Source organism: Galendromus occidentalis, unplaced genomic scaffold, assembly GCF_000255335.2.
Source record: "Galendromus occidentalis unplaced genomic scaffold, Mocc_1.1 scf7180000075782, whole genome shotgun sequence".
Taxonomy (NCBI): domain Eukaryota; kingdom Metazoa; phylum Arthropoda; class Arachnida; order Mesostigmata; family Phytoseiidae; genus Galendromus; species Galendromus occidentalis.
This window is the reverse complement of record NW_003803772.1, coordinates 281,665-295,620: the sequence shown is the minus strand read 5'-3', so window position 1 is coordinate 295,620 and position 13,956 is coordinate 281,665. Positions and strand designations below refer to the sequence as shown.

General features: G+C 50.7%; 1 protein-coding gene across 1 annotated transcript; it reads right to left on the bottom strand.

Annotated features, from left to right (window-relative positions):
* Positions 1–1,989: 1,989 nt before the first annotated feature.
* fus (epithelial splicing regulatory protein fusilli) lies at positions 1,990–12,147 on the bottom strand. Its single transcript, XM_029112962.1, is given in 16 exon segments — positions 1,990–2,341; positions 2,435–2,514; positions 2,621–2,673; positions 2,676–2,769; positions 2,894–3,070; positions 3,174–3,303; positions 3,397–3,514; positions 3,633–3,782; positions 5,798–5,973; positions 6,067–6,177; positions 6,531–6,585; positions 6,690–6,779; positions 6,914–7,046; positions 7,165–7,263; positions 7,398–7,529; positions 12,019–12,147. Coding segments are annotated over 16 exon segments (2,079 nt in total).
* Positions 12,148–13,956: the final 1,809 nt, after the last annotated feature.

Below are 13,956 nucleotides of genomic sequence, written 5' to 3'. Positions count from 1 at the left end.
CAATGCGCAAGGCGATTTACACAGATGACCTGATGAGCAATCGCTCGACATCGATTTTGCTGCCTCTCGAGCTCTAGCCTGGCGAAACAACTTAAGGAAGGGGGTCTCCTCGCCTCCATTTTCTGCTCACAGATTCCCAGCGAAAAAGTCCGCATCGAGATCGGATTTGGCGAGGAAGCAAGTTTCGTCAGCCGGGTCCGAATGGCGAATTAAAGACGATTCTTGGTAAGCGCATGTATTTATTCTCAATCCTTGCGAATTCACATTGCTTCGACACAGAACACAGTCCAATACAATTCATTGAATATGTTGGAGCAGTGAACCGGAATGGCGATAAATAGCTAAGAAAATTCTCCTCGGAGTTCCTGCGGTTGAGGTCTCCGGCTAGCAATCAAGATCGTGATCGTAATCGCTCCCGCGGAAGCATGTTTGAGGTATCCACTTGAGGTCGTATAGGGCTTGTTTCCTCTTTAATTATTACTATCATCGACGAAATAATTATAATTATCGTCTAAATCTGGAGGTATTGCAACTAAACGCGAAATCGCAGTTATTAATTCTCTGTATAGAAAGCAAGTTTTCGCCAAAGTACGAGAGTCATCGTCGAACACTGTTAGGTACCTCGGTTGAATCTTGTAAATAATACACTTTTTGGAATGCATCTCGTAAACATATATTGCACGTATACGTAACCTAGACTGAGGCTTAGGGATCATTCCGTATCGAAAGCCTGGAGCAAGATTGAGAGAAGAGGGGCTGCGACTGGTCCCCTTCAATTGCGATGGGATGCTTGCAATTTGAAGGTAGAAAAGGATGACTGGTCGCGAATCACGTATCTGATTAAGCCCTGAATCATTCGCGAAGCGAGCCGCAAATAAAACTGTCCCGAGTCGACTTCGCTAATCAGCGGGTCGAATTTGACGAGCCTCGAACTCGATGAGCGTTCTCGTGCGAGGGTATTGCAGAAGCAGCGGCAAGGCCTCAATGAACTATACGAAATATAGCGTTCACAGGCGGAAGCCCGATTCGCGGCAGAATCCTTGATAAACTGAGTGAAACTTCATGAGGATTGAGCTCAACCACTACCTGTACGTTTTCATTTACGGATCGCATCCGAGCATCAGAAAGCTCCGTCATTCGCCGGTGGTAATGATGGCTCGAATGGTTTTCTCTCTCGTCACACATGACGGACATGCTGATCCTCATGAGCAAGTTTTGAGTCTAAATTCCGGTGCTTGAATTGCCAGGATCGTCTGACCGACGCATTCGAAAACACTCAGTAAGTGTCGTTCGGCCAACCTGATGTTTCGTGTGGGGCTTTCATCTTGGAACTAGCGATCAACTAATATTCACACTCCCCATAGGCTGGCAGGATCTCCGGCGAAAGCTGTCTAACACTGCGCGGTATTGGCGTACAGACTCGCATAAGCTGTAAATCGAAATGGATTTTCTAATTAAACACGGCACGAGAACCTGAACCGACGGACTGTCACAGGGAAGATCGAGTCCTGACCTATTACTGTGAAAACTCGCTGACCCTGTCAGGGCTTCATCTCGTCACTCGGGGAAGGGCCTCCTGGAGGAAGCGACCCACTGATTGATTACAGAGGGTGGGACGAGAAACTCGAATTGAGCGAGAAGACAAGACCGCGGAAGGCAAAGTTGTTACATTTATACAACAGACAAGCCCAGGAGTTTGAATTGAACCATCACCTTACGTGCGTCTGTTGTTATCCAGTGCCGAATTACACCCAACCGACTCCGCCGACAACACTATTCCCCAACCTCCATCATGGGACGTCTTCTGCAGCTCAGTCACTTGATATTTGGAGCGTTTGTGTATAAGTAGACTTTTCCTCTCATTCGCTCGCTCCTTGCAGCGGTAGCATACCAGTCAATGCCCTAGGTACTAGCCCGATCATGCAGTGTCCGACAGAAGAATAGTCCCGAGAAAATCGACCGCCCGATAAAGAAGTTTAGCAGACGAGCCTATTGTAAAGTACCGTTCTGTTGGGAGACCAGATGAGACAGGGACGCCGCGGCGGCAACCGCAGCTTGCTGCTGCTGAGTCGTCGGATAGTATTGAGGTGGGGTCGCCTGCGATAGCAACATCGGCAGGGGGAAGGAAGGCAACAGAAGGGGCGAAACTCGATTCAGGGGCGACGTGGGCGATACCCGATTCGGACCGTTCTGGGCGACGGACGCTGCAGCAGCAGCCGCCGCGGCTGCAGCCGCTGGGTGCTTGGAGTACAGGGGTGACAAATGCAGCGGTAGTAATCCCCCGAGAGACGCGATCCGCGAGCGTATGGCTGAGATTCTTCCGAATGGATCACTCGACCATCTGGAAAACACATATTGCCCATAATTAGGTTTAAGCGGATCAATTATGTGGACTTCAATGATCCTCGCTGTGAATTTCATTGAGGAAAATTACCCCAGGTCGGGAGCGGGAGCGGCCGCGAGCGCGTTGACGGGCGTCGTGGGAGCAGGTTGACCTTGAACACCTTGTAATACCTGCGGACGGAATTCCGGCTATCAGTAGGTTTCGGATTGGAATGGTCTCTGTATCAGGAGCGTCTCATTGGAGGAATCATCATGGGTCGAGGGATACTCCACTCACCAGAAGCATGTCCTCTAGAGAACATTGGAAAACTTCTATGTATCTCTGTTTTTATCGATCACCAAGTATCTGTGATGTCTCTGAGTGGCGGTCAGGAAAGCGCTCTGCTCCGAATCCATCTGAATGAAAGCCTCTCCCGAAGGCTGACCCTACGGATTGAGGAATAACAGCATCAATACTTGAACAACACAGACATGAAAATTCGATCAAACATCAAGTTTCCATTCCATGGCAAAGAGGATTGGAGCGGAGTCTATCGTAAGCGGAACCCACCTGAGCGTTGTGTACCATATGCACTCCCTGGTAGGCGATATTTGTGGCAAACTTCCCGAGGAAATCCACAATATGTTCCACTTGTGCTTCATAGGGCAAGCCTCGCAGACGGATGCAATCCCTTCGTGCCATCTGAACTTGGGGTCCTTGGAGCCAGGGTGGAGGCATCAAAGGTACCTAAAATCAATATTAGAATCAGAATATATTATAACACTCCAGGGCGTGGACTTCTGTATGTATGAAGTGATAATACTCGAGTCCTCCAAGAGGTCTTCCTCACCTGTGGCAGGTTCCCGAGCAGGGGACTCGTCGTTGCAGGTGGGACTTGGGACTCCAAATAAGGTGCTTCCATGGTTCGGTTCAGCACTTGTTGAACTTCTGCAGTCGAGCTCCTGAAGAGCTCGATATACCTGTAAGGGAGTAATGATCAGCGCTCGCTCGGCTGCTCATCAAATGCCCTGACATTTCGAAGCTCCTCCAAAACTAGAGATTGCGAAACCCACCGAGCCCCGATAATTTCTCGGTGCTTGTCGAGAGCTCTGTATGCTGCTTCTTCTGTGGCGAATAAAACGAAGGCATCACCAGTCGCTCTCCCATCCGGCTTTTTGACGAAAAGAATCCCTGCAAAAAATTCTCTCCAGAAACTGCGCGATGTTTCCAATGCCGATCGATACGGAACAGTGCCAGACACCGAGCGTTCCCAACGTGTCCCATACGCTGAGATCTGCGTATCTCTTACCTTCCTCATTGTTCAGAACTTGAATGGGATTGTCTGATTGAGCGAAGAAGTCCAAGATCTGTTTCGCGGTGCAATCGTAAGGAAGACCTCTCATACGCACGATGACCTGACCGCCCCGGGAGAGGAAAGCTTGAGCCTCATTATTATTGCCTGGAAGGAATCGACGAAACTCAGACGGTGGAGCGGGCCCATTCTCCCCATTTCCCAGCCGGGCATCTCGATCGGATTATCGAAACCTTCCATTCCGCTTGACATCGAATTTCGACTGCAGCGCATGCTCGAGCGATCATGTCCAACAGTCCGACACGTGCCTGCAGCGTCTGAGCAGACGATTCATGGAAACTTGGAGTGTCCCGATGGGTTCTGTCCGAAAATCGCGCCGTGGATCCGAGAGGCTCAGAAGAATCTTTCCCCCAAGCTTGAATTCTTTCCAGAACGCTTCCCTGTCCCGCATCGTTCCGTCCGAGGAATCATTTCCGGAGATCAATTCAAGAAGCGTATAGGCCCCGATCCATCATCTAGCTCGGAACCTGCATATTCCCCTTGACCGACGCGCGGATCCCCTTGCGGTAAGCGACGCGACGCCGTCCGCTCGAGCGACGCCGACGTCTCTCAGGCGTTCTTCAGCCACGAAACGCGAGAGAAATTCTATCTAGCCTACCTCTCTTTGACCTGGATATTTAGGCGCGGGAACTTACGAATTATTTGCGAGAGGAGAGCCTGGTACGTTTGCTCAATAATGGCGAGTTCTTCCGCCGAAGCACCGGCCTGGAGACCCGGAAAGGGGTAGGCAAAGTTTCCGGGAGAATCCATTTTCGTAACTTGACGAAATCGCTATTTTCGAGCGGAATTCACGGCCCCGAATCGCATGGAATCAAAGGCATAGACAGAGCTCGCTAAACGTGCTCGAAAAGAGGTGGGATGCTTTCCTTATAGTCCGTCGCCCGTCGTCGCTCACGTCTAGCGTAAGCATAAAACGCTTTTTAAACAGTTGTGGTAAGATCTCGGTTCTTGCGCAGCGTTCTAAGCGTCCACTAAGGTACTCGTGGACTAACTGAGTGAGAGGAAGTGGTGCGAGGGAAGATAGCGCCCGAGATAAGGTGATACGGCGTCGGCAAGGGAGAAGAAAACACTGCGGAGGACAGCCAGAAACAGTTTGATGGAACTGAGAAGCATTCTTCAAAACCACGAGTCGACATCTGAGGCTTTGCACTCGGATTCGGGAGATTGCCAAGGCTAGGGCTGGGATCTCGCGCCTCACAGAGCCGTGAGTCAGGTGACATCTTGAAGGCGATTCCCGAACCGGGGCAGCCCCTCCATGAATTTTCAGAGGGGGCGGCTCGTTTAGATGCTCTACGGCTGCCTCCCATCTCTGGATGAATCAACAGCGAAAGGGATCCATGTCGAATCCCAGGTCATGGAACGAGGGGGAGTTCGCCGTCCCAGGAAGAATGATCGATCGGGGCGGCAAGGCTCCCTGTGAAGTCGCTCGTACTCTTGCCGTGGATCGGACGATTCGCTCGAGAGATCCTTATGCGGGCTCGGAGACGATGTCACAGGATCGGAACAAAGGAGACTGTTTACTGATCGATGCGAGGTTTGAGCTCCAACACGAATCATCCGAGGGAGCACCATTTTCGTTTCGTTCCCATTCTTAAGTGAGAGAGTCTCCTGTCGCCTCCAAAGGTCTTTTAGTCCGAACTCGTATTCGACACAGGGACTCTGAGCCCTCAGCTCTCGGACCACCGCTACATGAACCTCGATAGAACGAATGCATGAGCGGTAGTCGATCACATCGGCTATTGAGAGCGAAACGCTCGTGTATCGCGGTTGGCTGGGATACGACACGGAAATTGATAGCATCAATTCCTTGCCACACCGAACTCTGAAAGCTGCAATCGAACTGGTGCGTCCGAGGTTCTCGGGAGGCTGATCTTGAGAAAACGAACTCCGCCAACGGGAGTTTCCGGCCTCGGAGAGCTCCTCAATAGTCTACCTAGTGGTCCCGATTATGCCCGACGTCACCCGAGGCTCCCTCGTGAGAATCGAATCTGATGGTCGAATTTGAATTCATCGATCACGCGACCACCGTCACTGATGCATTGTTCCTTCGGATGGCGCGCGAGGACGGTAACGTTTTACAAGGTCGGACGATTCGAACTTACAGCCAGCGACATTGAGGAAGTCTTCGCCATTAGCTCGGTAAACTTCTATGTATCGTTGTCCGATATGATGTCGATGTCGTTTCAAGGCCAGATCTCTGTGCTCTTGGCTCTCGAAGCGAATCAGCGCTTCGCCGTTCCGGCGTCCCATCGCCGTGAGACACAGTGCCACTCCTCCCCTGTAAAGAGCGCGGCGAGGTTACCAGAGCTGAATTCCAATGGAGTGCCGCAGTATCCGCGGCAGGTTTCCAGAACCGCGATGGGGAACTCACTTGACTATATTGAGTCCTCGAAAGAAATTAGCGATGTCCTGATCGGAACTTTGCCATGGCAGACCTCTAGCTCGAGCTACACATCCGCTGTCTATAGTTTCACTCTTGGAACTGCAAATTCCATCTGTTTTACAATTGTCAGCTCTCCCTAGCAGATTAAGAATGAATATTGGGTGTATGCCCGTGGAACTTCACATTTTGTTCTGGAACATTTGTAATCTCCCAGAAATCCGTTGAGCCAGCTTCCTCCCCCCCGAAGTATGCACCTCCGCTAGCGATACCCGCGAGCTAACATTCGAACATTTCACGGACACACAGGCGGTAAGAGCTTTTTTTCTGGCCGTAAAACCATGAGATCGCCGTCGTGCGTTTCCAAACCTCCTCGGAAAGATCGTGCAGTTCCATAGGGAAACACCTGATACCATGCCGTTGAGAAAAAGACAGAAAATCGGGAAATCTCTTACTATAATCCAGGTTCCAGCCGTCGGAGAATGTTTTCTGGCTCCATAAATTTATGTCCTGTAGGAAAAATTTATTGAGCTCCGGGCTACACGCGGAGCCGAACAATTCATGTTCGAAACTGGAATGACTCGGCAGGAATTTCCAAAAGCTATTCCGCTTACCGTCGCCGAGCATGCGGCAAACGATCTGTGACATGTTCTGGAGCTGACGAGGAATGAACTCTGCGCTCCCATCGGCTTCGAGAGACAGATCTGAAGCAAGGTGGGAATATCGTCGCTTCAATATTTCTTGCCCGATTCAGCGCTGTTCTCCCGAGAGAGAGAGTCGCTCGAAGAAAAACGTAGGCTATTTGGACAAACGAGACAAGGTTCGGAATCAAACTCACAATTGAGCATATCCGCGATGCTGTTGGGGGATTCAGCATTGTAGAAACGGGAAAATTCTTTCCTGAGATCGAAGAACGAAAAAAAACAGCTCGGCAACTGTACACGGTGACGGATCGCCTCGGGTTGGAGAACCTGTGGAGAAGGAGCTGAAGCTCAAACTTTGCTCTCGTATACGTATACATATACTTCGTCTTCATGGTATCATTCCAACATTATCCATCCTTGAGATGCACGCGATCGCTCTGCCGACCTGTCTGAGATGCAGTTGACCGTCTGTGATCAGCTGAAAATCAGTGGGATGATTGCAATCGTGGCGGCTCTCGATCAGACCGATGAACTCCTCGATGGCCTGCGCAAACAGTCGCCGTTTAGCGTTCAAAACCGACTTTCGTTTCGACCGATGATTCTAAATCCGCTTCGCCGGACTGCCTCACCGGGTAGCACATAAATTTTTCCGAAAACGCCTACGATCGTAAATCATACCTGTTCCAGCGATCTGGCCTCTCTGATATTTTCCTCCGTCACATTGCACTCCTTGCACTCATCGCTCAGTTGCACGTTATCGTTTATATCGACAGTCTGCGGTTTGACATAGTCCACTTGAGAGAGGACGACCTGGAAATGACACCCTAGGTTCACAACACACCAAAACGGAAGTGTCGCCTAGTCCCCGACCCCTTCCATGAGATCGACCATGCATGAATACCTAGGCTGCGGACTACGCGGATATCTCCGTGAATGCACAAATCGTACGTACAGTACCGCCAAGAAGTTTCGACGCAGTCACTATATGGGCTGAAAATCGAGTTTGAGACGGATATGGAGCAGTATTTGGCGTCAGGTTGATGAGGAAGAGAGCTATGTGACCCGTCGCCATGGTCAACTTCATCGTCAGGATCACCTCTACTGTGCTATGCTCGGAAGAGCGACCCGGTCGAGAATGCGATTTTCGAAGGGAAGATGGGAGGGCCTCAATATTAGCAGGGGATATTCCCCATCGATAGAGGGAGCTTCCAGCCGAATTTCATTTCGATATTCCCACTCCAACCCCTAAAAAAAAATTAAACGCAGTCCGTACCGACCTCACCCGAGAGTTGTTCAAATTTTGACGCGCCTCCTGGAACTCTAGGCTTAACCGCACACTAATTTCCGTTACACTGCACAACCGAGCGCGTGTAGAAGTCCTACGTCGCATTCCTGACACGTCAGTGACAAAAATATTACTCATTAAAGGCTCGCGTGGTGGCCGAGTGATCAACGCTACCGATGCAACCTGCCATCTTCTTGGAGATCTTAGGTTCAACTCCCTCGGAGCCGGCCGTTATTTCCCGTCGGGTGCGGAGGTCTCCTACCAAGGAGTCTCATATTCAAGCAACGTCAAGCCCGTAGAGTCAATATGAAAGCTCGTCGCTCCCATTGTATTCGATCGTTGATAGTGAAGAAGTTGACAGTCGACCGCACCCCGAGCTCAACTTTCCACGGAGAAGAGATCCGCATTAATTGCCTTGCACAGAGCGGGATTCAAATACCGAGAGATTGCTCAGGGCGGGTTCTTCGAAGAAAACAAGATCTAGAGCGTTCTTCGCGAGAATAAAAATTTGCTGAATCATGATTCATTTTTCTCGATATCGATCGGAGATATCGGCTAGCACATCGGCTGAGAACTCAGTCTGCTGATGGGGACTGCTCTTTTATGGAGACCCTGTGCCCATCTCCGGAGAAATCGCCTCCCCGTCCGAATCCCTTTCCCGAGATTAGCGTAGAGGAAGTGCTGCCGACAAAGAAGTTGGCTGCGGCAAGGGACCACGCCGCTTTCGTCTTCATCTACCTGTCGCTCGATTGGGATTCATTTGGTCTAAAACTCTATTTTCAACTAAATTCGAGGGTGCCTTGAAACTTCTTGGCAGTACTGTATATTCGATCGTGTAGTCTGATCTCGCGAGTTATAATACATAGGATAGTATAAGGAACGAATCTCGTGTTCACCCTGGAGAGACGTTCCATTCGGGTGGTAAAATTCGACCCTCAAACCCCATTTTATCATGCCTCCAATTAGACTGATGAACCCGATCAATCGATTCGGAAAAGCCCCTGGCAGGTAGTGTGAGAGACACTACCGTAAGTTTGGACGTAAAACGCATTGTCGATTGCCCCAGAGGATCCTGACATGATTCGGACATGATTCGGTTCCGTCCGAGGTGAAGTTTTCTTTATTCAATCGGTGTCCTCCCGATTCTACATGGAGCCTGGACGGGGTTTCCATGATCGAGGAACAGTCAGTGCTCCATTGCGTAAAACACGCCTTAGTGAACTTTTTTTCCTCTAATCCAGCGGTTCTCAAACTTTTCTCCCTCACGTCTCCCCTAAGCCTCATGAGGGTCGCTCGCGTCTCCCAAGGAGATCACCGTACATCTGATGTAAAGTTTCGACCTGAACTTTCAGAGTGCCGTTTTCTCCATGGAATATGTCTTCCTCGATCAATCGTACAATGATTGACGACTTGAAGAAGAATTGTAGTCTAGCAATGAGCTGGGTGACCTCTCTGAGACGAAAAATGGATCGGTTGGGAATTCTGGAGATCCTCCGCGTCTCCCCTGAACTACTCCCGCGTCTACCCTGAACTTCTCCCGCGTCTCCTCGGAACTTCTCCCGCGTCTCCCCTGAACTCCTCCCGCGTCTCCCCTGTACTTCTCCTGCGTCTCCGCCGGGAGACGCGTCTCCCTAGTTTGAGAAACGCTGCTCTAAGCAGTCATTGAGCCTCTCGATGTCCATGCTCGAGAGCACACCTCCCGACGCCGCGAAAGCCATTCCGAATCTCGAAACAGTGCCGAAGATGGTGGAGTCGAATGGATCGAAGGGTTTGAGGCAGACGCTCCTCGAAAGACAGAAGACGTCAAAACGGGTTTCGGATGATGAACTTCGTGCTTCGCGAACGGCTCCATGGGATTGATCGGACTCCTCAACCAAGGTGCCACCTTGAAGTCGTTCGTGTCTAGCCTCACTCAGCATTATAAATGGAGATTGTTTGATTTCCAACCCCCGCGCTCGATCTGGATTCTCGGGCGAGAGGTTTGAGCTGCCCTCTGACGAACTCGGAGTAAAAGTAAGAGATTCGATGAACGTGACGATCGGCAGCGAGCCGGTGTCTTTAGCACTTTTTTCGGGCGGAGAAGTCGCCAACGATGAAAAAACCTTTGCAATACATCGGGAGCATTTCCGCTGCAGCCTTGAATTGAGTAGACTGAAAGCTCAGTCTGCTGATCGTACTTTTCCTGAGGAATTTGATTCCAATGATTTCGGCTCGCGCTCGCTACATTCTCGCTCGGCTACTTTGGCAACAGAGCGAGCATGATGAAAGTAGCAGAGGCCAACAACACGAAGTCATCGTCCGGCCTCTCTTTCAAGTTTTCTGCTCCTTGCGGTGTTCGCTCCGCGGCGACCACGGCCGGCTTCGACTGGTCGACGGTTTTCTGTTTTCTGTGTTGCGTTGCGTTCGTTCTCTTTGGCTTTCTTCGCTGTCTTTCGTCGGATGCTTCTGGCCAGCAGCTCGCGGACGGATCGCTCCGCTCACTTCGCGAGTTTCGGTCGGTCGTTCGCTCGCTCGCTGCTCGGTTGGTCGTTCGGTTCACTCGTCGGTTTGTGCTGCTCGGTTGAGTTTCCTCCTGCCTCTTCTCCTGATGTCCAGCCGACGTAAGGGGTCGATGCACCCTCTGATGACAGAATGCAAAAAAAACAGAAAGAAGCTCCGGACTTCAATCACATCCAAAGAAATACTATGGCGTGCCTCCACTGATCTGAGGCGAGATCCCGAATATTTCACTGGAACCCTCCCAGGGCATCGTTTCCGTGAACGGAGTCCAGGCTCTCAGTATCGAAGAGGGGAAAGAGGTCGACGCTTTCGGCGAAAACCCGAGCGCGAATCCGTGGAGGGTTCCTGCGTGCGACGGAAAAACGTCGATCATATCGGAAGTCGCGGCGGTGAGCAAGGAGCTCGACGACTCAGCGATCGCCATATGACTGCATTCGTACCCCCTTCCAGTCCAACGTGCTTTCTTTCCAACGATTCGTAGATCTCGACCACCGGCGTCGTCGACACTCGTACGGTTCGCTTGATCACGACATGGAACGTCGCGAATTCTTTGGAGGATGTTTCCCTCTCGAGCGGACGGGAGAGGTGATGGAGACCTCGAATTTTCCTGAGTTTTTCTCTTTGAACTCGACGATGCATATATCAGTACAGTAAAAGCTCGTTACTACGAACACGAAGGGACCGACGAAACTGGTTCGTTGTACCGAAATTTCGCTGTAAGGGATGCTGCTCAACACTATCCCTGTGGCGAGCTGGCCAAAGGAGGAGAAATTCCTTGTTCGTTGTACCGAGAAGTTCGTTTTAATGGGGGTCGTTATAACGAGCTTTTACTGTATCCCATTTGATAGCCCCCTGTTGCCCGAGGAATTATCCACGGCGCTTCCCCGAGAAGGGATTGATGGAAGCGCTCTCAATGTTCGCGACTCTCTTCCTCGGTCCCCGGAGAGGGAACCGGGTCACTCAAATCGATTAAGTTCATTCTGGGAGCGCGGTGCTCTCCTCATGTTCCTCATGATATGAGTCCGTCTCGAAATCTCGAAGGAAACGAGAGTCTATCTTCGAGTCAATACACCTCCCGATCCCTCGGGAAGTTCCACATTACGGGAGCCAGAATATATCACTTGTCGGGATGATAGACTGGGATAGTTTAGCTTCGATGCCGCTCGGATCGAGTACCTCAAGAGATTTCCTCCGCATTCGAGATATTTCGGTGCATCGAATTTCTCTGATGCGATTTGGTCATTGAGAGAGCGCTCTTCACTCGATGATTGATCAAGGGGAGCTCAAAATTTTTTATCGCCTCCCGTCAAACACTCCGGATATCACACCGAATCACTCGGGTCGCGAATTCATTTTTCTTCCATATCCTATGAGACTATTGGGAACAGACTCGACGTTTTATTTATGCTTGCACTCTAAAGCTGGAATGAATGATTTATCCGAGAGAGCCCATACGGTACTCTGGAATTGACCATATAGTCGAGACCTAAAATCATGGCGCATGTTCAAGCATACCTTGCTGTTAGAGAGATCGAGAACGCTCCAGCCCAAAGCAACAGTATCAGTTTCGTCCGATCCCAGCGAATCTCCCTGAGATCCTGCTGTCACCGCCCATAGAAGCACAGCATAACGAGGGTGTTCCATCCTTCACCAAAAGAGTTTTTCGATCTGTTGAGCAGCTCACTCCAGCAGCAGCGGCGGCAACAGTAGCAGCAGTACAATTTCACAGTCAATTAATCAGTCAACTACAAAGCACCGTATCCAGCACCACCATGTCCACCTCATCACCAAAGCGAAACCCTGCGGAGATAGGTAAGAAAAATACATTGAAATCACTTTGAATGCTCCCAACCAATCACAACGATCAAACGGAGACTAGTGAGTACTACCGACCATCTACCTCTAAGAGGACCCTACACTCGTACTATCCCATCGAGACAGGAGAACATCAACTTTATTTCCAGAAATTTCCGTCCTCCCCATCGGGAGCGACGTATCCATTCGCGGCATTAGTACGTTGGGTACTGAGATTCCTCAAGTTGCTCACTAGAAAGGCTGCTGCTCGAATTATCTATCGATGTATTTCGACAAACCGCTAGATTGATGACCTAATTTCTATCTCTCGCGGCCAACTCTGCCTTCCCGCATATCGAAGCCCTATCTCGCGCGAATCACGCTTGACAAACCGAATCTGGCGACACGGTAGAATTCGCTCCTGTGCGACCGATCGGTCAATAATCCTACCGATACCATACCAGATGCGATTCGGAGGAATCGACGGACCAACAGCATCCATTCAAGTCTGGGTTAGGCCGATCGTAATAGAAGCATTCCGCTGCCTCGCGTTAGCTCCACAGCTGGACCAATACAGCAACGGCAGCAGCCGCAAGGAGCAACGCGCGACGAGCGCGGAAACAAATGGCTTAGAGAGAGTAAGGCTGCGGACAAAATTGGCAGGACCTCGAAACAAGACATGGATCGAGAAAACCAAGAGCAAAGCGCCGCGTCTTCGTCAGAGTTTACTGTCTCGGAGAGGAGGGAGTGCGCATCGATTCACCACTTCACCGATCCTGCGTCTGGGCTGGCGAGCTGTTGATCGGATGGGCTGGAAACCCCAGCCCTGCGATCGATAAGGGAAGCGGGCCCTGCCGGAGGAGGGGGACGGAACAGCAGAAGCAGTCGCTCAGTGAGGCACTTAATCAATAGGGTTAAGGAATTCGGTATCAAGGAGCCATCGATGAGAGGAGGGAGACTATCGTAGACAGGAATCGAATGAGAGAGAACTCGATGGAAATCGCTCGGGTATAATTCCGAGCTGCGTGACTTCGGCAGCTTGCGCATTCAGACCTTCAGACTGGATCCACTCCCCGGAGTCACTGCAGCACTTGAGGAAACCTCCACACTGAGCAAATAAAGCCGATCTACGAGTCTGGACGAGGATATCGGACAATGAGGGTCAGAGCAGGAAGACCGCTTCGCGATCAAGAAGCGAAGATCTCTGAATTCAAATGATCCGAAACGATCTACGTAAACCGCTCCGTCTACCTACGTCGACGCTGGGAGACGACCGTAAGTCGAGTATTTGGGAGGCACACCGGGTCCGAAGTCGCGATGGGCTCCAGAAGTTGTTCACATACAAATCACACCTTTTTCGAAAGATCGCCGAGGCTTTAAACTTCTTCACAACAAGTGTATTGTGATGTTTGTCTGTGACGAACTGTTGCATCTGCTGCACTTCTGATGCGGCGCACAGGTAGACGCTGGGCAGGGAGAGGGCATCAGAAACGAAACGAGCAACGCTGAGCTCTTCGGTGCGGTCGATTTCCTCTTGGAGTCGAAACGAGAAATCAACTCAAGTCGCCCGGACGCTAATTTGCTGCTTTAGACTTCGGCTAGATCCGCACTCGGCGTTCCCGAAATCAAGTTTATTTTCTTGCTCCATCGCCCACGTCA